General features: G+C 42.3%; 1 protein-coding gene across 1 annotated transcript; it reads right to left on the reverse strand.

The window, feature by feature from the left end:
* Positions 1-546: 546 nt before the first annotated feature.
* LOC306940096 (ras-GEF domain-containing family member 1B-B-like) lies at positions 547-20,868 on the reverse strand. The gene is made up of 14 exons (XM_079525071.1): positions 20,721-20,868; positions 13,988-14,602; positions 12,796-12,918; positions 12,024-12,161; positions 11,304-11,519; positions 10,129-10,203; positions 9,236-9,328; positions 8,904-9,006; positions 7,877-7,956; positions 6,450-6,545; positions 5,274-5,369; positions 3,944-4,067; positions 3,382-3,454; positions 547-3,030 (listed from the first exon to the last, which is right to left on the reverse strand). Exons 2-14 carry the CDS (start codon positions 14,594-14,596, stop codon positions 2,997-2,999), a joined length of 1,860 nt encoding a protein of 619 aa, XP_079381197.1. The 5' UTR covers positions 14,597-14,602; positions 20,721-20,868; the 3' UTR covers positions 547-2,996.
* Positions 20,869-25,804: the final 4,936 nt, after the last annotated feature.

The raw sequence follows: 25,804 nt of genomic DNA on the forward strand, positions 1-25,804 counted from the left end.
GGAGAGTATGTAGGCCTTTCACTGGACCTCCTAGCCACTAAGATGACCACAGGCCCACCACTTAAAGACCACATGTTAGGGTGCCCAAATCTGAAGTTAGGTGGTCAAATGACCTGAAACTGAAGCAATTCAGTAAAGGTCAACGCTTCCTCATGGGGTCATTTTAGGGCCTAGGACCTCCAGTAAAGGGTAAAATTACTCTTCTCGGTTGTCGGAACAACATATCCAACGATGAGGATGCCAGGCCCAAAGATGTCCCCCTGGCAACTGTTTCTGTTTCATGGCTCAGCTGTCGCTCTCCTCTGCATGGCAGCTTTCAAAATGTATTAAGGCTTTAAGAGCCAAAACCTATCGGCCATTATAACTAACATGTAATGTTTGCATCCTCTCCTGCTGTTGTCATGTCCACTCATAGGGTGTCTCCATGTGTCTACATACTAAGTTGAACTAAAGTATTAGTTTGATCATTGCCATACACAATGAATCACAAATAATGGTACATGAAATATGTATTTATTTCAAAAGGACCCCCCCCCCAAAAAAAACAAACAAACATTGAAACCCTGCAAAGCTTACAAATGGTATGTGAAAAGACAAATTACAAATGTAAAAGTATAGCTAAAAATCATGAATGGGATGTAAGGACACAGAAGTAACATTTTGTATCACTTTACAGTGAAAATGTAATGTTCACATTGTCACATTGGAATGGTCACAGCTGAGATGAATAGAGGGTCATAGTAGGTTTAAAAAGGTGGATGAAACCCTAGGCTGTTTTCCAGATCAGGTTAAAAACTAATTCAAACATGGCATGCTGCATAAGGGCACACATGCACATGTGGAGCTCATGTTCTACGTGCGAGAAGTGGAGTGACCAAGCGTCCACTTAGCAGACCATTTCGTGTAGAATTTTGTACCTAGTGTTGAGCGGTGTGGGATCCTAGAAAAAAACATCTTTGCCATTGTCTATAGATACATTGGCACACTTACATTTGATTAGCTGCATGTCCAAAGCCTGTCATGTTTTAGGGTTTCAACCCACTTTACAGTAAAATATCACATGTTCCGTTCTTCATATAGACCCCCAGAACCTGTCAAATATAAATGGACTATTAAGCACTAAGAAAAATAGCTTACATGTTATCACAGAGCAAGCTATCCAGCAACTAGCTCATTGTGGCAACACAGAAAGAGCATGTAAGAAAAAATATATCACACTGATAACATTTCATAACCACTGATTTTTAACCTTCTGATACAAAATACAACATACTGTAATACTGTGCAAGACATAAAAAAGTGATACAATTATATAATAATCATATTTTACAAGACACAAGACCCTTCAATGTAGCTGAAGTGCATTCGATTAAGCTTTCATAATTGGCATGAGCTTATCTCAGGTAAGCCCGAGTTATACTTTGTCGTACAACAGTATTACGCGCCACAAATAGCAGAACAACACATGTTAAACATTACTCTCACTATGTTTGGCATTAATATGCAGTCATAGTGGATTCCCCACTAAACAAAGGGAAAAACATAGACTCCTAAATGTTAATATAAAATAAAAAAGGATATCTCTTTGTCTTTCACACAAATGACAAAAATATATAATATCTGCTCTAGACAAAACACAAATTTAGACGATTGAAACAAACCGAATACTTTTTTAAACACCATACAAAATAACCACAAAAAAAAAGAAAAACTGAAATCAAATGAATAGCATCTGATGAAATCATACTGTAAATCTGCTCCAGATGCACTAACCAAAAAAAAACATAACCCAATTATTATTGTACAACAAAATAGAGAGAAAAAACACTTTTATTATAAAATCTAATGTCAACTTCTGTTTGCAATGTACAGTGATAGTTGCTTTGAGACTAATTTATAATATAAATGATAAGCAACACTTGGTTTAAAAAATGGTTAATGCACGCACGCACACGCACACGCACACGCACACGCACACGCACACACACACACACACACACACACGACTGTATTTACTGGAGCCACCCAACAGTACTGCATATAATACTGTATATTATGTACGGTACAATACTGTATATAATGTAAGTGACAACATTGACATCTTTGTTTTTCTATTGGAAAGTTCACTAGAGGACTTGGTTGAATTTGTTGATTTAGTTCATTTTGTGAATCCACAGGAATTTCTTGCTTTCCACATTGTCCAGATCTCCCAAAAAGAGAGAATGTGTATTTTCCCTCTACAGGGCCTTGTCTTATCAAACCCGCTCCATTTAGACCCCCAGTGTTAGAAGTCCATCTGATGATCCAGGAGCCCCTTCGTAAAGAAGTCCATCTGATGATCCAGGAGCCCCTTCGTAAATTAGTCCATCTGATAATCCAGGAGCCCCTTCGTAAAGAAGTCCATCTGATGATCCAGGAGCCCCTTCGTAAAGAAGTCCATCTGATGATCCAGGAGCCCCTTCGTAAACATGACTCCATTATGATCAAACGTCAATTGGGTTTTAAGGCCAGGCAGAGTTTGGAGGGGAATAGCCTCGGAAACCCAGACGTTTTTATTTCCAGGGAGAAAAAAAAAGTCTGGGTCCGAGTCCACTTCAATTCGGCATAGAGTAGCACAAACATCTCTCACTCTCTGCTGATTTCTGATCGTCTGCACCTTTGTTAAATTGACACGCACACATATACACACTCCTCTCTCTGTCGCTCTAATTCATCAGTCTCATGTCTAGCAGCTGCGCATAGTTTCTGCCGGCGGATCCTGCCGGGAGCTGCCTATGCCATAAAAAGCATAGGTGAGTTCCAGGCTAGGAGGGGAATAAGTGTGTTTTGTTTTAGTGCAGGGTCTGCCGAACTATGGATTCAGGCCCAGGGTTTGGTCATAGAAGAAAACAATGAGCGTCTCTCTGCATTTAGAATGCCGAGTTGTCATGTTGCTGTAAACGGTAGTGCTGTGTGGGGGAAGGCTTTGGTCCATTGAGAAGAAGAATCACACCATCCTAAGAGCGATTCTCTCGATGCACAAGTGAGGATCTGTGAAAGGAAAGAAAGAATGAATATCGTCTCTGTCAGCTGGAAACCTCCAATGTGCAAGACTGTTACTTTTTAAGATTCAAATGAAAAAAATAGCAGATTTACAAGGTTGTAGAGGCTCAAGTAGAATAATAAATTACGAAAAAACTATTCTGACTATACAGGCCTCTACATGTGGCAGAGAGGATACAGTACATTCATGCCTTAGCAAGGTTATATACAGTAGTTGCTTCAGGGCAGAAACATTTTCAGATGTATTTTTTAATATATATATTTTAGTTTTCACTACACGTGATAGATTAATCGTTCTGGACGTACATGGCCTGCTAGTGTATGTATTTGTGTACAAACCTCAGAGATCTACGGCTGTCTTTCTCCATGTTATTCTCGGGTCCTTCACTCTCATATGAAGCCAGATGCAGCTCTGCAAGAAGGAGAGTGAGTAGAAAAGACTGAGACGTCATTTGGTTCATAAGCATGAATGCATTTTGCACCAGAAAGAATTTGACAAACCGCTCCCATATTGTTTTCACTGGCTACGCCGTCCTACCTTTTGGCTGGTTGAAAGGCTTGCTTCCTGAACACGAGTTAGACTTTCCCTCCCGTTCGCGAGTTACCCGAGTTATGTTTGCATTGTTTAATCTGTTTTTAACCCATTTTGGACTGAGGTCGATTAAAAAAAAAAGGATTCTAAATCCTAACGTGGTTCTGAAGGGGTTCCCGCCCAAAATGGATTAATCTGTGTTTTTAATAATAGGCAGCACATATAATATGCGAGTAGGGCAACCAAATCGTCAGTCCCTGAGCTGGCTAGCCTTTGTGCAATTTTCGAAATGGGGTGATAAACTATAGTTTGCCAACTCGAGGTGTGCTTATCGCAGATAAAAAAATACAATTGTGAATGAGTACTGACCATCCTCATTGAAGATGGGCGAGGTGACCAGATGTTGGAGGATCCGACGGTCTCTCTCGAAGGGACATATCACTTGACGCCATACCAGGAACTCGCTCACCTGCTTAGCCAGGTCCCACAGTTTCTGGTAAATAACAAAAAACAAAACAAAAACATATTACATTTCAAAGTTCAACTGAGCAGCAAGGTCTACAGGGTCTCTGGGTAACTTGACCACTTCATGTTTCCCAGGGGTCTATACTAGGCTCCCCCTCCTTTCCTTTTAAGCTCTAGACACCAAAAATAGCTGATCTACTAGCTCACAAGTCACAACACATCGCAAAGCGTTTGACATTAAATAGGAATAATGATCAGTGCACAGTGCTTCATCCATCAAAATGTTTTTTCCAAAGCAATCAACTGGAAGCAACAGCTTGTCTGCGCCACACTGCACAGTGACAGCCGTTCTCCACTCTGCCACTAGAGGTCACTAAGAGCAAAGGCCTCGAGAACTGCTTGAGAACATGGCTTCACATAGTTTCTTTCAGCGGCTTAGTTTGCATGTAATCATGTAATCAGAGTGTGTGTGTGTGTGTGTGTGTATTGAGCAACGTTTAAAGCTGCATTCCGGGACTTATTTGAATGAACAGAGTTCTTGTACATCTACAGTGGTTGGATTGATTGATTGATTGAAATATTTATTAACAGTTTGCAGAATTACAGTACATTTCAAGCACAAACTCAATACAAAGGCTGTTAACTGTGAGTGGACGACCCAATTAAGCATTACACTTGTTTACAAGAGGGTCCACCTTGTTCAATTCATCAAAGGAGCTGGTCTACGTACTCTTGTACTGAGACATCTAGACTAGTAGTCCTTGTCTCATCAAATGATAGTTTGTGGCTCAAATACATAATGGGCCTTGAAATGAAAAGGGTTGAAAACCACTGATTTAGACCCTATTGAGTCGGGCAAGATACATACATAAGTAGTAGCCTACAGCCTGAAACTCATAGCCCCAAGTGGGGATTCTCTCTTGCGTGAATGAGCCGTAGATCATGTTTGGGTTCCTTCCTTGAACCCCGTGCGTTACAGTTGCATTTTCCCTTCCTCCGTCAGGAGTGGAACATAAAATGGATTATAGTTTTAATATCACTAATTGACACTACAACATCCCATTATTTAAAACCACCCTGCATACTTGGTCAACTGGACCTGGGTGGCTCTGTATTAGGACGGCTCATTTCTTTCCCTTTACGTCAATTTTTTCTACAAGCTATCAGCGCGCTACGCCGTGGCCTGTTGTGAGCTTGTAGATCTACTTGACGTGGTTAACCTCAGAGTACTGACCTGGAAGTTGATGTGTCCGTTGGCCAGCCTGCTGGCACAGCCCTCGTTGAGGAAGTAGATGTCCTTTATGAGCAGACTGAAGAACGGAATCACGATCTACAGGACGGAGTGACAGCGAGTTAGAAGCGGGATATGATTGGCTTATTTTGGTCATTTATAGTGAACACATTTTTCAAGAAAGAAAAGAAAGCGGAAATTCTCCAAGATCGCAACACGTCACGATGATACATGTTGTGTTACTACTGTATGTGTGACTATTTTTATGTATTTGATGTATTACCATGTTTTTTTTTGTTCTTGCTTACTGTAAATCGCTCTGGATTAACCCATTTTGACCTGAGATCAGATTAAAAAAATGTCTTCTACATCCTGACAGTTTTCTGAAAAAGCTATGTTTCTATGTCAGTGGTTCTTCGATTTTTCAAAAATAGCAGACCTACAAGCTCGTAGCGCGCCACTCGGTGGCACGCTATGAGCTTGTAGATCTGCTATTTTTCAATAGCTAAAGCATAACATAACACCAAAAGGGGTTCCCACCCAAAATGGGTTAAGAGTGTCTGCTAAATGCCCAAAACTGTTGTGCACCAGGGAAGCAAGAGCCAGAGGCTATGGCTAATTTGGTGGTCCTTGCTAGGGAAAGGTTTGGGAACCAATGGCATATACTCCACCGCACAAGGGCATAGCTTTGCCAGAAAGAACATTGGGTAGCTTGTAGATCTGTTCAATTTGGCAAGCGACACTGTCATACTACCAGGTATAAACAAGAATGACACGCGTATCATTAACTGCCAGGTGAAACAAGCGCTCTCCGTTGTGCATGTGTCCCCCGTTTTTTTTGGTAATTATTATGTTTTTAATGTGTATGTTACTCTGTCACAAGCTCCCGGCCGTTGTTTGCGTTCATTTCCGACGTTCTTTTTGTTGGTTCAATCACTGCGTTTTGTTCTGTAGCTCCATTTAGCTCATAACATTAGCCGTTCCGTGCTGCGGCCATAGAGTTTTACTGCGACGTTGCAGAGTCTGGGTTGAGAAACTTGAGACTTCTGCGTTGCAGCATTTCAGGCCTTAGGAGGCACTCCCATAGGCGGCGTCGCTAAAGACGTCATGAGCGATCGTATTTTTCTATCAGCGATCAAAAATGTGGCCTTACTGGCCTTTTTGTATGCTCTCTCTCACCCTTTCCTGACTGCTATGTGCCGTCTCAGACCTCTGGGTGGCGCCACGGAGCGATGTGCGATAGTTACTGAAGTTACTGGATGGGTCCATCTGGTGCTGAAGAATGAGAACAGATGAAAGAGTCTCATCACGTGATGTCACACTATTACAAATACATACAAATGCACAAAGTAATAGAGACGTGAATGTGAGAAGAGCACTGAAATAATCTAATTAAATGATAAGTTGACAGAAAAACAAGGAATGATGACAGTCATAATGTGTCAGGTGAAACAGGCGCCGTCTCCGTTGTCCCCCTTGTTGTCTCCACCAGGCCGAAGGCATGGGGAGAGAGCATGTTTTATTGTCTCCACCAGGCTGAAGGCATGGGGAGAGAGTATGTTTTGTTGTCTCCACCAGGCCGAAGGCATGGGGAGAGAGTATGTTTTGTTGTCTCCACCAGGCCGAAGGCATGGGGAGAGAGTATGTTTTGTCGTCTCCACCAGGCCGAAGGCATGGGGAGAGAGTATGTTTTGTTGTCTCCACCAGGCCGAAGGCATGGGGAGAGAGTATGTTTTGTTGTCTCCACCAGGCCGAAGGCATGGGGAGAGACTATGTTTTGTCATCTCCACCAGGCCGAAGGCATGGGGAGAGAGTATGTTTTGTTGTCTCCACCAGGCCGAAGGCATGGGGAGAGAGTATGTTTTGTTGTCTCCACCAGGCCGAAGGCATGGGGAGAGAGTATGTGTTGTTGTCTCCACCAGGCCGAAGGCATGGGGAGAGAGTATGTTTTGTTGTCTCCACCGGGCCGAAGGCATGGGGAGAGAGTATGTTTTGCAGATTTGCACTCCGTCCGTGTGAGTCCGTCCGTCCGTTACCAGCTAATCTCCGGCACCGTTAACCTGGTTGATGCCAAATTTTGCACACACACACTCCCTGGATGCCAACGATGAACCTCTGCCCCAAATTTTCCAGAACGGCCTGTTATAGCACCACCAGGAGGCCGACTTTTGAAAAACACGTTTTTTGATATTACTCCTCCAGATTCTGTCCCAAAATCCCACAAATCGTTACACACTATCTCTATAGTCATGTGTTCAAGACGGATCTGTCCGATATTTCATATTCCATCCTAATTGGTTAACATTGGCTTTCAAAGTTTGCAGGATTGGCCCGTTTGGAACGAAAAGCCACATGAAGAACTCTACTGAACAACTGTATCTTATTTGCCTAACAACGTGGAAAAGGGTCATGTGATAGGGACGTGACGAATCAGCTAAGGCCATGACTCGTGAGTTGTGACCAATAACAGCCAGTCAGGATGTGAAAGTGGGTGTCTGCATCCGTTATACTTTATTTTCACAACGAAACATGGTCAGCAGTATTTTGGAATGTCTAAATGTTAGGATTTGTTTTTAAACGCCCGAGTAGTTTGGAGTATTTCTCACCTCTAGAATTGCAAATTTGTCAGTATTGACCTTACTCCAAGTCTTCTTCAGGCGAGCCACTGGACTCATATTCATCCCAGCTGAGAGAGGGAGAGAGAGAGAGAGGAGAGAAAAGCAAATAATGAGTTTGAGTAGGCGTACTAGAGCAGTGGTTTTCAACTAGTGGTCAGGGAACCACCAGTGGTCCTTGAGTAGCCTGGCTAATAAGCCAGACCGAATCAGCCGGTGGCAAAAAAAAAAAGCCTGCCGGCGGATTACGGTCTGGAGAGGCTCAATTGTACGCCCATTTCCTACACCAGAGAACTGGTGTGGCCAATCGGGACACGGTATGCAATATGGGCGGGCTTTGGTACAGTGACGTTCAATGCTTGAGACCTTTGACTGACAGTAGCTTTGACCAATTGCGTCAAAGAGAAAATGTTTGAACCCGCCCCTCGGGAAACAAGATCCATACACAGCATCTCCAGACTCAAATACCACACGACAGTGTGATTTGAGTCTGGCTTATTAGCCAGGCTAGTCCTTGAGGGGGTTCCAGGTGGTGCCCAGCTAAATGATGAACAGTTGGTATTGGTTACCAAATGGACTCCAATAGATCTTTAACTCTTGAGAGCATAACATAGTTAAATTATTGTTAAACATCTGCATTACTTAATTTACAATAGGTCTACACAATTAAGATAATGTAGAATAATTGTTATTTTGATCAACGTTAGCCTGTTATCTCTCCTATGTTAGCACATCAATACAGCATGGAATTGTGGACAAAATCGTATCCAACGATAACAAAATATTCAAGGTTTTGGGTCTGAGAGGCTAAATGTCATCAAATGGTGGTCTGTGGCTGAAAAGGCTGAAAAGAATACTGGGCCTTGATATGAAAAGGGTTGAAAACCACTGTACTAGACTAGAGTACATACGTAGAAACACAATAGACTACACCTACACAACTACTGCATATTGTGTGCATTAGTCATTCTGTATACATCATTTCTATTCATGGATGATGGCATATTACAGTACTTACTGATGATGGCCATGAGGGAGTTAAAGTTGCCAATATTGAAACATTCTTGGGCGACATCGATGAAGAACTCGATGGCTCGAGCTCTGTGTTTCTTCTTCACTGGCTGTAAATGAGAAGAGAACGGAACAGGAAGACGATGAGGTTCAAGTTGAACAAGATGAAAAAGCAAGGAGATAAACTAGTGGTGCAACAGTTAAACATGGATGGATTTACTTGCTTGCTTTTATTGTTAAAACATCATGTCTTTGTCAACACTTCAACACTTTCTTGCAATATTTACCAGCTTTATTTGCATTTGTGACGCACAGACAGGCAGATAAAGCATCTCTCACCATACAAATCTCAGTAGCCACGAGAAAACTGAGTCGGTTGAACCAGTTGATGTAAGCCTCCAGGTTACTGGTTTTACGTTTCCTGAAGAAACCCTGAAAGAGAAAGAGAGTTCTGTAAACTAATTGACAAATGAAGATATAAATAAATCAAATAAATAAACCTACAACACACTACACACAAATATACAGACACTGTTCCAGGGTTTGTTTTTTTTAATCTGCATTTGTGTCCTCTGTTGTGTACAAAGCACTTTACGTGAGTTGACTTAAAATAAATCCTTGAAACCTGGGAAAGCATCGTGTCATTTTAGATTTCAGAGTTGGCCGTTCAAAAATAGCTCACAGCGTGTCACAGCTGCGAACATAATATTGAAAGAGAACTACTGGTTTAGATGGCATTTGTAGAATTGGCCTCAGGTTTTAATGGGTTAAAGGCTTACACAACACTGCCAGCCCACTCTCCCCCCACCCCCTCCCCCCTGGCTGACTCACTCAAACAAACCACTTTTCTGCACTCAACAGATCTTATTATGATACTTATGTAACACAAGGTGAGAGACCCGACTGAAGATTGCTGCACACTAACACACACACAAAAATAAGGCATGGATGGCCATGAAAAGTCGCCTAATGGAATAGAGTACAGAAGGTAATCACAATGGTCTACCGATGACACATCGACGCCAGTTACGACTGGGAAAGCATCTAATTTATATCATCTTAGATTTTAGCGTTGGCTATTCAAAAACAGCAGATACAGCGTATAAGCTCACACTTTGTCGCACTGTGAGCTTGTACATCTTTTATTGTACAAGCTCACTTTTATTTATTGTGATCTTGAAAGTCTTTGAAAAATGCTGTCAAAACAATCAAGTAAAAACACTTTACTGTACCTTGTGGTTTTCCAAAGGATCCTTCATGGAGAAGGTCTGAATGAACTCCTCAGGGCCGATGAAACTCAGCCTGTCCTGCACGGACAGAAGACATTTCAACCAGTGTTCAATTTCACAGCATTTAAAAAATCATAGTCCAGTCATAGTTTTAGTCTAGTTGTAGTCAATACGATTTTAGTCGACTATATCTGCAGTTGATTTTGTCGTCAAATTTCTATTTTGTCTGGCCTTGAGGGCATCGCAATGGCAGGTTTTAACACTGCCATTGCAGTGTTAAAACTGCAACCAAACATAAAATGTGTTCTACTGCATCTCTTCCCCAGTTCAGATATGGTTATTTTGGGGGTTTATGGCCTGAAAGGTTTGGGAATCCTCCCTCTTACAGTCTGTGATAGGACAGAGGTAGTCAAAACCTCCCACACTCAGTGCCCAAAATAATTAACCCCAACGCCCACGCCATCTTATCATTTCTGGCTAACGAGCAGGTTAAAGATGGAGTGCCAGACAGTACTTCATTAGACCCCTTGGTGTGGTTGTTATGTGCAATGCTGTCTTCCCTTTGTATTTAGGGTTTCTTCCTGGATGCTGAAACCTTGACAGTCAAACGTGCCAATGAAAAAAAAACAGTGATAGCGAATTAGCACTAAAACCCAACGCCACATTGAGGGCTTATGGTAGGGGAAATAGCCAATAATAAAGGTAAGAAAGCCTTCAAGTCCGAAATTCTCCTTTAATGAACTGGTGGGCGTGTGCACATAAAAACATTTTTATTGACATTTTAACAAATACTGTACACAATTTTGAAAACAATTCTTCCTCCTTATATAATAAAACGCGCCCAGGGTGCCAGTCCGGTTCCGGCGAGCCGCCCCGTATCCGAAACGGTCGAGAAATGACAGAGTTACTGTGTGGGGGAATTAGCATTTAGCAGACACCTCTCTCTCTCTCTCACTCTCAGAGAGACAGTGCAACACTATCTCTCTCTCTCTCTCTCTCTGTTTCTAGCACAACAGCAACCCTACTGGTACTCTAAACATCGGGACATTGCTGTTCCTTGGAGTGGTTACACCACTCAAAAATATGTGATGATCATGTTTTAGGGTGGGGGGAAAAAAACACGGCACTCCATCTTTAATGAGGGTTAATTGGTTTAACTAGGTCTGAATCCTTCTTACCAGTTCGATGTGCGTGAGCTGCTGGGCGAGGACGAAGGGCTCGTCGCACACACTCAGCATGTCGCTGCGCTGACCTGACGACTGCTTGCTCTTCAGAGAGGCTGGTCTCTCCATGGCCACGGCGCTGAGCGCCGCCACCGCCTCCTCGTACTGGCCCAGAGCCGACAGACGCTTGATCAACCTCTGGGTCATCTGCTGCATGGCCCGCCATGAGTACTGGACCAATTCAACACACACAATCCCTCATTTAGTCATTTCCAGGACTTTTCAGGTGTCCCACAAATTGAGACGCTGTGCCACATTGTGACTGGCAGGCATCAGTGTTTCAGTGCCCTAATATGTTAGTTGCCTAATAGTTGGCTTTCGGTTGTAAAGCTCTCTCATCGTCTCTTTTCCTCCAAGATGTGTTTTTAAGCATGTTAAAATAACATGAGAAAACAAAATTGAATGAACAATCGTGACAATTTGAGCAAATCTTTGAAAATATATATTTTCAACGTGATTTATTTTAAACTCCAATCTTTGCTTCTGGGGGTCCCCTGGATCAATATTTTGAGATGGGGTTGGCATCCAAACACATTATTTTGGGGGTCCTTGATATGACTAGTTTTGAGCACCACTGACATAGTAACATTGTCATAATTTTTCATAAAACTGTTAAGGATTTAGAAGACATTTTGTAGAATGGGCCTCCGTCATACCATGTTATCATCCACTAACCTCATCTGCTCGGGCCACGTGGTGAGTCATGTCCTTGAGGCAGCGCATCATCCTCTCGTCTCTGAAGTCGTAGGGGAAGGTCTCCGTCCATTCCGTCAACAGCTGCACCAGCTTGGGGGCGACGTCTCGGACACGAATCTGACGGCGTCGACAGGAAGTTACGTTAGTGTTTTACGCAGGGAGCCTGAGGACATCTTGACACAGAGCAGAGTACGCTTCCTCCGAGCATCTCTGTAGTGGTGGGCGCTGCTATAGCTACACAAAATAACCACTTGTGATATTGAAGTCATAACACCCAGCCCAAATACGTTTTCTAGCATTAGTCATCCAAGTTCTTTGCATTTGGTCGTGTCCGAATCCAAATTATTCATGAATTAGTCACATTAGCTATTAAATAATCGGTTTCATGAATCATGAATTCCAGTGATTATGTCATGCATTATTGGATTACTGAATATCTTGCCTCTGTGTATTTATCTCATTTAAACCATTATTTTAATCGTTGAAAAATAGCAGATCTACAAGCTCGTAGAACGGCCACGCTACGAGCTTGTAGCTCGAGCTTGTAACTCGAGCTTGTAGCTTCGATATTCTTTCACAACAAACGTTTTTAACTCAAATATTTGCTTCTGGGAGGGGGGTCCCTGGAACAACATATTTTCAGATGGGGGTCAGGCCAAATGCAACACAGGGTTTTCAGAAAATTGTCATGATTTACAAGACGTTTTTTGCAGAATCTGGTCTCAGACAGGTCTTAATGGGTTATACCTACTTTGTCCAGCAGGGGGTCTCCGGAGCGCTGCTGCTCCACACACAGATGACACACCCGGGTCATGAGCTCATAGGGGTGCAGGAAGAGACGAGAGCTCAGTAAGAAGGTGAACACATAGGACCTCTGGTGGACAGGAAGCAAAACACACAGGGACGAGGTCAGGAAATGTGCGAAGAATTTAACAACTTCAATGTAAAATACACAAAGGACAATTAAATGGAAAGATCTCTGTCTAGCTCCCTCACACACACACCCATCCACTAATAACAGCAATATAGAGATCACTTAAAGGACCACTTCACCACTTTTCACTAAAAATCATGAAAAAAAATGGCACGATTTTTTTCTACTCAGTCTGTGTCTCATAGGACGGCTGTGGGCAGTTTAGAAACCGTCTTCCAGTGACATCATCATTAGGCAGATTTTTTTTTAAACAAGATTTTTTTACAAACATATTTAGATTGTCATTATCGTGAGAACGATGGCTTCCATTTTCGCATTGCAACTTTTCAGGACTAGAAAGCCTGCCGTTTCTATTAGCTTGTATTCCCCATCGATGATGTCACTGGAAGACTGTTTCTGAACTGCCCACAGCCCTCCTATGAGACACAGACCGAGTAGAAAAAATTGCACCATTTTTTCATGATTATTAGTGAGGACCTATTATATGAAGATAGGTTGAAAAGTGGTCCTTTAAGAAGGAAGGAAAAAAACTAAAGGGATAGAAATCAGGCACTGTACCGCTAAACTATTTGTAAATTTATCATGGCAATATAATTTAAGTTCCTTTTGAGCCCTCCATTAATTAGAAACAACAACGTTGGCGAGTTAGGATACATGGCTGCCTACACTGTTGGTGTGAAAATATATGTGATTGTGGGTGAATATGAAACATATATGTGATTGGGTGAATATGAAACATATATGTGATTGGGTGAATATGAAACATACATTGAGTGAAAGTGTATGTGAATCAAACTAAAGCCTGTAACCGGCATAGTTACTCCCATCAGTGAAAATCTCAAATATTGTAAATGGCTAACATTGATTCTGTGACAAAAGTCTGTAAAGTCTTTGCATAACATAAGCTCTACCTTCCCAGTAAAATACAACCCCCCTGTGTTAATTCAACCAGACGAGCTGTCTGATTGACATATATGATTAACTGATATCACGATTAATGGTTCCTCACGTCAGGGTAGTAGTCGACCGTCGGAACCAAGTGCTGGATCAGCGCCTCGAGCGACCCAGACACCAAGCTGTTGTCGTGGTAGCACATCTCGCCGTAGCTGGCGGTGATGCCGTTGGCGTAGAGGTGTTCTTTGGCTAGGGCGGCGTTGCTGCGACGCGTTTCGGTGCTGCCGCTGCTGCAGCTGCTGCTGTTGTTACGGTAGAGGTGGTCACTGCTGCTGCTGCCGTGTGCGTTGCGGTAGGAGCGTCCGCTGCCACAGGAACTGGCGGCACGACGGGGGCTGCCGTGGCGGGTCTGTTGTTGGGGTATGGCGGCATAGGGGTTCTCCGTGACGTTGTTGTTGTTGTTGTACACGCGGTCCTTAGACACGGTCACGGCGACACTGCCGCCATTCCGGCAGGGGCTGTTGTGAGGCTGTGGGATGTCGTACGGGTTTTCTGTGGCGGCGGGCGCGGCGGGGCGGTAGGCGTTGTCGTAGAGGTTTTCCCGGCTGGGACTGGTGGTGGCCGCGCTGCAGTACGGACTGTGAGGCTGAGAGTTGTTGTTGTTGTGGCCGCCGTAGGGGCCGCAGGGGCCAAACTTGCCGGCGTAGGGAGTGGTAGGAGGCATGGTGACCTGGAGACGAATGAAGAGAAACGTGTCATTAAAGCACTTTCAACCTGCCGTCGCTATTATGTCATCATACAGGCAACGATTTAAAAACAAAAAGTCTAAAAAGAAAAGTGAAAAATAATGAACGTTTTTCCAGTGCGAAAAAGTGCGAAACTAGTACATGCTATGATACTGTAACTCACTGAACAAAGCATGTTGTCACTCACTGTTGGGAAGAAACCTTGTATCTCCATATTTCATTTTATGTTTATTTTCTTCATAAATTACGTGTTGCATCTTGCGAGCCAGCAGACATTTGTGACATGGCAGTGTGCTGTAAACCAGTGCAGTCAATGCCACCCTGTCTCCTGCCCACTTTTGTCCTTCTCATTTTGTTAAAAAGATAAGTAATAATAAAAGAAACCAACACACGGTTCGGAATCAGAATCAGCTATATTGTCACATCACAGGTTTACAGAAGTAAAGAAATGGGTGAAATTTGTTTTTTTGCGCATATTTCTAAAAGAGGGAAGAAGAACGGGGGGGGGGGGGGGGGAGATGAAACAAAGGAGATGAAACAAAGAAATACACAATTCAGGAACCACACTATGTAGTCTACACATTTCTTATTATGTATTTGTATACTTGGTCACAGGTAGCCTCCTGGACAGGTTTATCAAAAGGGGTATTTATTTATTTAATCATTATGATGTGAAATGTTTAATGTCATCCAGGCGTATTTTAAAAAGTTTCCATTTGTTACAAAAATGTCAAGGAAATGAATCGTTTTGCAATATTATTTAACAACATTACAGTGATACTGATGTCTAACCATCATCATATTCTTGCAGCATCTCATCTCAAAACAAACTAGACTAGACTTTTGTAACCACAAAAAAAAAGTCATGGTCAGCATGGTTTTGCTTTTCAATCCCTGGAAAGCTTAGAATTGGGACATAAATGAGTTACTACATCCCACAGTACTGAAATGTTGTAATTTCTAGGTGGAACTGTGGGTGTAAGGCCTGATGAGAAGCTTTGGGATGACTAAATGGCAGTTTGAATTTGATGTTTAAAGCAAGGAATTTATGCTCCTTTTGTTAGTAAACTTCGAAAAGAATTACAGTCTTTGCATGTAAGTTTGATGTGGCAAGAAAAGATTTAGGAAAAAGGTTTTTATGCATCAGGGTTTCGTTCAAATGGCGCACCAAAGACAAACATTGTTGCATGGTGTGCCTTGTAGATTTCTCTACTTTCAAGAGGTTTGAAAACATGGGAGCATATAACTTTCAGATGAAAGTGGGGATAAATATCCCCATAAACGTTGCATCATGTTTGTTTGTTTTCTTTCTCCGAAGATCCAAACTGTGTGCGTGTGCATCCTTCAATCCGTTGTTCCTGTTGTTTGGGAACCCAAAACAAGGCCATCCCACTCAGACAGGTCTGCACATTATCCCAGGAAAAAAAGACTAAACTCAATCGGTTTGGCTCCAGTGCTGAAGAAGACATCCAAGAACTCCCAACTTTTAATCTATTCAACTTCAGCCAGATTGAGACCAAAATCCCATAATGTGGTTTTAAATGGTAGATGGCTGTGTTGGGGCCTGTTAGAAGTAGAACAGAAGCATATGGGGGGGGATGTCTTTAACAATAGAGGTATTATCCAGCTTGTCACGGTATTAACGACCACACAAAGACCCCAGGAAGAGACCAGATCAGACCAGATCACAAACTCACTCAGCTTCACTGTCATGATATCCATGTGTCCGGATTGACATCACTGAGTATGACTGCGGACATTCTAAAAACATACAGTACCTAAGACATTAAAAAAATATATATATATATATATATATATATATATATATATATATATATATATATATCCCATTTAGGCCTGACATGGGAAAATATATTCAAAAGATTTGTGCACGCATTCACGTTTTTTCAAAAATAGCAGACCTACAAGCTCGTAGCGCGCCACTCGGTGGCGCGCTATGAGCTTGTAGAGCTGCTATTTTTCAATAGCTAAAGTACAACATAATGCTTAGTTAAAACACCAAAAGGGGTTCCCGTCCAGAATGGGATATATATATATATATATATAGTCTGACAGGTGTAAAACATGTATCCGACATTCATTTATGAAGAAAAAATAAACATAAAATGAAATATGGAGATACAAGGTTTCTTCCCAACAGGGAGTGAGTGACAACATGCGTTGTTCAGTGAGTTACAGTATCATAGCATGTTATTATGCCATCATGCCATCTTGAAGTCACTGACAGTGAATGTGCTCTGGGGTTTACAGCCGAATTAAAGGACTCTCGCTCTCTCACTGACCTGCTGGTGATCTTGTGGTTTGGTTTGAAGTGAGTGAGTCCTATGTTTTTTTCAGAACATAAACCCTAAAGCTTTCCTGCAATTACATTTATATTTACCCAGAGAAATGCTTTCACACAATAAGTTTAGTATTTTTAATTTAAAAGCTTAATGTCTAATGCTCTACACTACAGTGTGCTGTCACACACACACACACAATATATGCCAGTCCTACTTTTGACCGATTCATACTTAGCTGTGCGTGTCACAGCACGATGTGTTGTGAGCTTGTAGATCAGCTATTTCCAGTCTAAGACAACAGAAAGTAAACTATAATTCGAGCCTTTGTTTGATGTTATATCTGCATTTTTTTACAACGCCGTTGCAGCATATGCCAAAGTGTATATTAACCACCTGGATTTGAACCCTGATCTCCTACAAGGTTAGCAAAATATCTACTAGGCTTGTTCTGCGCTACAGTCAGAGTCTACTCTGCTACAAACTAAGGTAAATTCCTGGTACTAGTGCGATGTCCATTGTTAAGAAGGAACATGTGCCAGTTCTGGAGAGGTGCACATCTGAGGACTTCACACTCAACCTTTGGTCCTCGGCAAAATACACCTGCCGGCTGCCACGTACAAAGTTTGATGAGATCATCATGGTCATCCCTATATGACCTATGAGTTTCCTCATCTCAGTCTTTGTTTGTGACACAATACTTAATATAATTTCTTTTTTTTTAAACTTATTTCTGGTGTATTTGTTATTAAACCCGTTATGAGACAACCAGAGAGCAAGTGAATTAGGGCTGAAATCCCATTGTCCGTTCTAATGGCATTATGTATGCCATTACAGATGAATGTGCACCAGAGTGCATTCATAGAAATCCAATGAAGAAGTTGGATTTAGGCCAACTAAAATACAGAAACAGAAAGGTGAAGTGCTCCTCCTTTCACAACAGAAACCTACCAAATATCACTTCAACAGTTCACATTTCACAACCACTGAATCTGAATCCTGAAACCATGAATCTGTGGGCATAAATCACAGTGGATAATAAAAGAGTATAGCCGCACACTCGTAGCTGGCCATGCAAATTGTATTGTGGACACAGAGACAGAACAATTGCCATGGTCATCTTTCTGTCTCTGTGTCCACAATAAAAGTTGTACTAGCAGCTACAACTTTGTGCGGCCAATACTCTTTTATTATTTAGTGGCTGGCACCAACTGGTGTGCTGTGCACCTTGATAACCATACATAATCACAGTGTGGTCAGCTTAGGTCCTATGTTCCCTCAGCACGAGAGCCAGCCTTTCAATGTCATGGTATGCATTAGCAAAGCATTAGTATTATGACACAGAGCTCAAGGAGCGGCCTTGAGGTGTGCCTGAGCGAGACATATTAAAGCCAAGCGAGTGCCTGCGCCAAGCCGGTGGCACCACCGAGTTGCATTACCCATTATATATGGTGATCTTTATAATCTGAAATTCCATGAGTTTCCACATGGAAACAACAACATGGTCCACAAACTCTGCATTGCGCCACCGTCAACTGTCAACATGGTATATGAAAGAGTACAGTGCGTTAACACGTGGCTGCCGACTTAGGTTCCTGCCCAAGCGACGAAATGACACCTAATATGGGCTATAAGGGATTATAGGGAACATAGAGCTGAGGGAACAACATAGGGTTGAGGGAAGAGAGTAAGTGCCGATTCATACTCCTATTTTACTGCTGTTTCGGCGCTGTAGTGCCGAAATGATTTCGGCTCGTCAGACATTTTCAGTAGCACCGAAGAGCCATCTTTAGGATGGTACCCCCCCCCCCCCCCCGATGGTACCCCCCCCCCCCCCCGAACCTCAAATGACGCCACATTGTAGGCTCTACAGAGCCGAACCGACTTTTATTCGGCTCTAAAATAGGAGTATGAATCGCCCCTTAGAGACACACTCCCCATGATCTGATGAGCAGTCTGTGAGATATGCAAAGAACAGACAGATATACAGAAAAGATTTGTGGAATGTATAGATGGATCATCATATCCCTATATCTAACCAGGTAAAAGTTGCATGAACAACACTGTTGTTACAGCATAAACTCCTGCAATACAGACAAATACATCTATCACACACTAATAACCAATAATAATGAACAATATCCAGTTAAAATGCAATAGACTCTTGGAAAAGAGCTAGAGGCCACTCAAGAATGTTATGCTACATAAACAGGTTTGGAAAGGATTTGAAAAGCCATCGGATGAAGTCCTCGTCGTGAGGCTCGTATTGTAGAACAAAGTGTTTATGACAGCTAGATTTTCACTGATTGTGCACTGATTGTAGCCTTCCATAACTGATAACCAACTACTACTAGTAGTAAAACACTACCAGGTTGTATAACCTCACCCAGGCCACTGCCTTTGCCTGCCATGCAGAACAGCCCATATCACACACACACAGTAGATAACGAACAATTAAAGTCACTTTTATGGTCTGTTCAACTTTGTACCACAAACTTCACCCTAGCCTATGCCCTTCTGGTTCCAATGTGTCAGGTGGTGAACTGCTGAACAAGAACAATCTGTCTTGCTCTTATGCTGACATGTACAAAGAGAATCCTGAGTGTTACTTTAAAAAAAATACAAATAAACAGTGTTTATACTGGTCTTACACCAACATTTATATATACGTTTGCAACTCAAGGCATTATTTTGCTTTGTACGTGCTTTGTACCATTATTGAGTGTGTGACACACCTGAAATTGACAGACACTCAAACTAAACTCAACACTCACTAGTTGGTATTATTTTACGGTGTAAGAAAGAGGAAGCACATCATTGCACAGTGCACACCCATCTCTATGAGTGACCCAGTGTGCTGGTACAATATTAACCCAGAGACATGAGATACAACACTAAAGACATGCTCTCTCACACATAAAGAATAGTGTGCTGTCTGTAACAGAGCTGTGTTACATTGCAACTTAGAGAAAACTATCTTACAAGCCATAAGAATTGTGAATAGTCAGGAAATAGTTCCATACATCCACACTACTGATACTAGGGATTGGAAGGGTTAGTTTGGGATAAACGTTTGAAAGAAATTACAGCAGTAGCCAGTTTCCATGTTTTGCATTCACTTTGTATGAAATCTCTCTCTCGTGTGTGTGTGTGTGTGTGTGTGTTACAGAAAATACAGTCAAATTGTAGAATTGAGTGCGTGCAAGAGAGAAATGGGGTTAGAAGATGGACAGAGTAGCACCTTTGTGACAGTATGTTGTTGTGAATACAATACGCGCGCGCGCACACGCACACACACACACACACACACACACACACACAGTGTCTGACTCATGGCAGTAAAAGCAGTTTACCACCAAACCCACTCAGGGCAGGCCGTCACATGAACACCAGTCTAATTATAAACACATGCTGCATGTAAACAATAACAAAACACAAAGATTGAGAGAGTGCACTGCATTCAGTTCATTCAGTTAAAGTGGATAATCCTCAATCCTAGACAGACAGTTTAGGAGTTGGGAGAATTTGAAATTAGCTGCGCCGCGCGTATTTTTTTTTTTTTTTTTTTTTACAAATGCAAAGATAAACAACAAATATATAGAAATTTAACATTTTAAGAAACATTTGCAACTATGAGAGTGAACAACTGTAACCATATGGACCCGTCGCGCGGATCCATTTGGTTAACATTATGTAATGTTCACTCACTCTCGTGCAACTTATCTCCAGAGTTAAATTAACACTGGCTTCTAAAAAAAAAAAAATGTAAGCAACCGTGGAAGCCATTTCATGAAAAACATACCTCCGGCGATATTATAAATGCAACCTGTCCCAAGTTGTTTGGAATGCCCCGTTCAGAAGTCGAGATGCCCAGCCAGTCGTGATGTAATAATAATTATCCTGTGATCGTGGAGGAAGTGGAACACGGAGAGACATGCAGGAGCGCAGTAGCCAGCCAGGCAGGCAGCGTGAAACAATGTATCTGATCTGAGACAGTCGTTTGAACTAATGACTTCCAGAGAGCCGGGAAAAGCAACCAATCCGCTGCTGGGGGGCGTGTCCGCCTTGGCTTCCATTGACCAATCACGGGAGACGTGGTGGAAAATCGAAATCTTTCACTGCTCCGATTGGCTCGTTCGCCCTTCCATCGAGTACGTTTTTTTTCCCTTTCTTCCTTTCTTTCTTTCTTTTTTCCCCCAACAATGTTTTTCTTTGGGGAGGTGAACGTGTAGGGTTTCTTCTCTTTTCTATTCTGTTCATGAGGAGGGTGTGTAACTTACACCGCGTGACCTACAAATTACAGTATGGCTGCCCTGCTATAAAACTTGTTTTTCACATGAAGCAGTGATTCTCAACCCCGTTTATTGTTTATTTTATTTGGACCCCCCACTTTGATTATGATGTGATGCATCTCTCTGGGACCCCATTCATTCTATGTACAATGTAAAATTCTCACTGTTTATTTAACTCTGAGAGCGTAGGCTACAAATGGAACCAAAATGTATCCTTTATGGGTCCACATGGTTCCATGTGTACACTCTCAAACTTACAGACCTTTACAATTTACAATTTAGGCATAATTTAGCAGACGCTCTTAATCCAGAGCGATTTACAATAAGCAAGAACAAAAAGAATGGCAATACATCACATACATAATAAGTAATTATGAAACATGCGTAAGCTAAGAACGTAACAGTGTCTATATAATTAAACTATACATATAAACTATACTATACTATACTATACTATACTATACTATACTATACTATACTATACTATACTATACTATACTATACTATAAAGTGCTATGACTACATAAAATGCAATTCTAGTGCTGTCTAGTGGGTCCAAATACACGTGTATTTGGACCCCTGGCTGTGTGGTGGTCCCCGGACCCGACGTTGAAATCAAATCCAGTACCAAAAAGCAGGAGGTTCTCTGAAGTGGATTCTTTTAAGTTTTACTGTATTAAAACTGAATGCACATGCAGTTGTTCCCAAACTTTTCAGGCCGAGAACCAAAAGGCCAAAACAGATTTTAGACCAGGGTTCCGCAATTAATTTTCCTCAAGGGCCATATTTTGACTAGGGAACCAGGCTGGGGGCCGAGTCCGCACGAGCGAAAAATTGGGTTTTTTATTGTTTCATTAATTAATAAAAAATTGTTCTCAACCAGTGGTCCGGGGACCACCAGTGGTCCTTGAGGGGGTGCCCAGTTTGACATGCATAGGCTACTGACCCCCATTTCATGCCATTTATATCTCTGACACCTCCCCAAAACAAAACAAAAACCTTTATTTTATTTTTTTTGAAATTCTTCCAGGGGCCACAAGGGGGCGCTCCGCAGGCCGCAAATGGCCCGCGGGCCGCCGATTGGGGAACCCTGTTTTAGACGTTTGCCTGGGACTCAGTGCACATCAGCTATTTTCACTACTTCTTAATATTAATAATTTATTCATGGCTTTTCTTAGATTTGTTTACTTTGTAAAAGGTAGCGTTACGGTTTTGTTTTATTTAAAAAGGAAATGTTTTGAAATATATTTTGTAATATATGTATTTTCACGCAAGACATGACCATGGGCGGAGTTAACGGGGGGCAGGGGTGTGTGTGTGTGTGTGTGTGTGTGTGTGTGTGTGTGTGTGTGTGTGTGTGTGTGTGTGTGTGTGTGTGCGTGCACTGCTGTCCTAAATAATAAATTTGTAGGGGTTAGGCGTTAGGGCATTGTATAAAAACGGCAAAATAATTAATAAAAGGTAAAAAAAAAAATGTGCGCGCACGGGATTCACCTCCGGCAATTCGCCCCTCCTGGGGTCAAGTTCAAGCTACGCCCATGGACATGACCCATAAAAATTGGTCCGTGACCCACAAATGGGTCCTGAGTCCTGACGCACTGTATGGGAAACAGTGGGCTAAACTATGGGACTATATGGTCTGGGACTAAATCTCCTTGATAAAGATGCTGTTTGCCATGTTTGCGTGTTCTCTCCTCCGCGTCATCAGTGCCCATACCCGAGGCAGGGTTGGCAAAAGGGGCCTTTCTTTGTGGAGTTTGCATGTTCTCCCCGTGTCCCCATAGGGGCCTAGGGTAGGTACCCTCACAAAAAACATGCAGTAATCCTGGTCTCTAAACTGCCTCCCCCTGGCCAGCCGGGGCGCCTGATGGAGGGGAAAGGAACTGGTCAGAATAACGTCTTCCTTCCACACGCTACGTCTGGCCGGGGAAACTCTCCCCTGTCAGGTGAATAGAAGCAGCTTGGACTACTCATGCATAGAAGGAAGCATGAAGTCAGTCCGCTGCCCCCTCAGGTTGGCAGAGGAAGTGTAGCGCCCAGGATTACATAAGATAATTGACACTATGTGAAAAAAATGGGTTGCAAAAACCGTGGGATAAAAAAAATAAAATAAAAAAGATGCTGTTTGCCAACTAACTTTCCCTTATCTTATCCATATTTTGATTATTATGTGTTTAATTCCACTGATACGGTCCGGATATTCCCATTTAAAACAAACAATATTCTACTTTTAATTTAAGGATTATTTGACAGATTAAATAGATATAAACCAATATTGTACAGAGGTCACAGACCACAGTATTGATTGACTGATTGATTGATTGATTGATTGATTGATTGATTGATTGATTGATTGATTGATTGATTGATTGACACAAATGCATATGCATAAATTTGTATGAATCTGCCAAAAAAATAAAACACATTAAAGAATGTATAAAGGCCTCATATCTCTACAATTGCTACAAATTCTTAAGAAACCTGTGCTTATAGCCAGTCATCATGGTCATGAACAACTTAAGTTGAACGGGTCAATTTAAGTCCGATAATGATGTACGGTGCATTTCCTATTTTATTATTTCTCAATGTTTTTTCTTCTTCTCAGTTCTCACATGCTTTCTTTTATTTGTGTTAAATTTAACATCGAGGTGCCACTGCCCACTCTTCCTATGGGTGCCCACTCTTCCTATGGGTGCCCACGTTTCCTGTATCCAACACCACCAGGCATGTACTGTGTGATAATTTTAGCAAGGTGGGCTCAGATTGTAGCCTACTCTCCTCCCAAGGAGGCTATATGCTCAGGCTCGTCAACCTAGCACTCATACACCATTCAGTCCATCCCTCCCAGAGTTATATAAACATATCTACTTACATAAACATGGGGGCTGATTGACAATGCAGCACGCTGCAGTTGTGGGCGGCATTGACTTTCTGAACGCCTCTCTCAGTCTGACACATCGCTGTCGAGGCGAGGAGAGAGCTGAACCCTGAGTGTTGCAGGTCCGAGGAGGTCTTCAGCTCCTACACCATAGCAACCGGAACACACGTCCCACCACAGTCAAAATCAATCGTCTAAAACAGTTTATTCACCGCAGAGAGTGCAAAAATGTCTCTCTGAGTTATATTATTATCACTAGCTGAGGAGGATTCCTCTGTGTATCCTCGCATGACTTACTTGTGTGGCGTGGATGAACACCAAGTTACATTAAAGATATGTTATGTAAAGTGCATCATGCACATACGTGTGTGTGTGTGTGTGTGTGTGTGTGTGTGTGTGTGTGTGTGTGTGCGCGCGTGCGTTTGTGTGTGCGTGTGTGTGTGTGTGTGTGTGTGTGCGTTTGCGCGCGTGTGTGTGTGTGTGTGTGCGTGCACGCGCACATGTGTGTGTGTGTGTGTGTGTGTAAGTGTAACCTTCACAGTCCTGATTCAATTAGTCAAATTATTGTATCATCGTATGCAGATTTCAGGGAAATGGTGATATGGAGAAAACAAATGATGATGTCAGTCATCCTGTGGCCTGTGCGTTGTCGTCTGGGTGGGATTCTAATCAGACAGCTGCGTGACATCACTGGGGTCCGGGAAGGCGGGCGAGGGAGAGGGAGGGGAGGGAGACGAGGGTCTAATGGGGTTGGCCTTTGTGACAGGGTTTTCCCCCAACTGTGTGGTACTATACTGGTTGCGGTACTGTGTGCACTGTGCATGAAAACATATAGAAGCACTCGGTGCACTGTACTGTATGTAACTTTGCCCTGTGCTTCCAAAACAATACATCTTTACCATCATTTCCCATACCACCAGTTATCAACCACTGGAGTCTAGTGTTGCAGAAATGCACCTCCCTCTCTGTACTTTGGTGATTTCGTTGTTTCTTTTGGAAACCCCGTTTTCCTCTTGCTGTGTTATATTATAACACAGCAAGAGGACAGTGTGTTGCTGCAGGTAGACACCACCACACTACTCTAGTGGCTGATAGCTGCTAGAGGGAAATGATGTTTTTATTTTATTTATTCTTTTGTTATGTAAAAACATGACAAAGTCACATACTATGCCTTTACGAATAACCTAATAATCCACTATAAAATTAATTAAATACTGTATACACAGTATAGTAGTATCAGAATGGAGAACAATCGTCTACTTCCTACTGAAGTAGAAAGTATTTTAGGACGTAATTTAGGTGCACAGTTAAAAAAAGAATGAGGAATAGGAAATATGATCATTTACTGAATCTAACCTCTGATATTGCACAGGTGTTGGAATAATAAGAGAAGAGAAGAGAAGAGAAGAGAAGAGAAGAGAAGAGAAGAGAAGAGAAGAGAAGAGAAGAGAAGAGAAGAGAAGAGAAGAGAAGAGAAGAGAGAGCTGCACAGGCATGTAGTGTTTTTACTTTTTAGAGATGTTCTCCTGTCAGAGACAATGTCTCCTATTGTATGAAACTTGTCATAGAGTTATTATTGAAACTGTATGTTCAGGTGGAGAGGGGTATGTGGGACAGAGGGACGTCGGGTGAGGGGATGAAGGGGGGGGGGGGGGGGGGGGGGGGTCTGCAGGAGATAGTGTGAGGAAGAAGAGTGACTCACAAGTTTCCAGTAAG

This window comes from Electrona antarctica (genome assembly GCF_951216825.1).
Source record: "Electrona antarctica genome assembly, chromosome: 16".
NCBI classification, from domain to species: domain Eukaryota; kingdom Metazoa; phylum Chordata; class Actinopteri; order Myctophiformes; family Myctophidae; genus Electrona; species Electrona antarctica.

Excerpts from the sequence above, each read along its gene's own strand:
- LOC306940096 (XM_079525071.1), bottom strand. The coding sequence starts at position 14,596 with ATGCCTCCTACCACTCCCTACGCCGGCAAGTTTGGCCCCTGCGGCCCC. Across the intron at positions 12,162-12,795 it reads GAGACCCCCTGCTGGACAAA|ATTCGTGTCCGAGACGTCGC; the intron begins GTAGGTATAACC and ends CGACGCCGTCAG. Across the intron at positions 10,204-11,303 it reads AGCTCACGCACATCGAACTG|GACAGGCTGAGTTTCATCGG; the intron begins GTAAGAAGGATT and ends CTGTCCGTGCAG.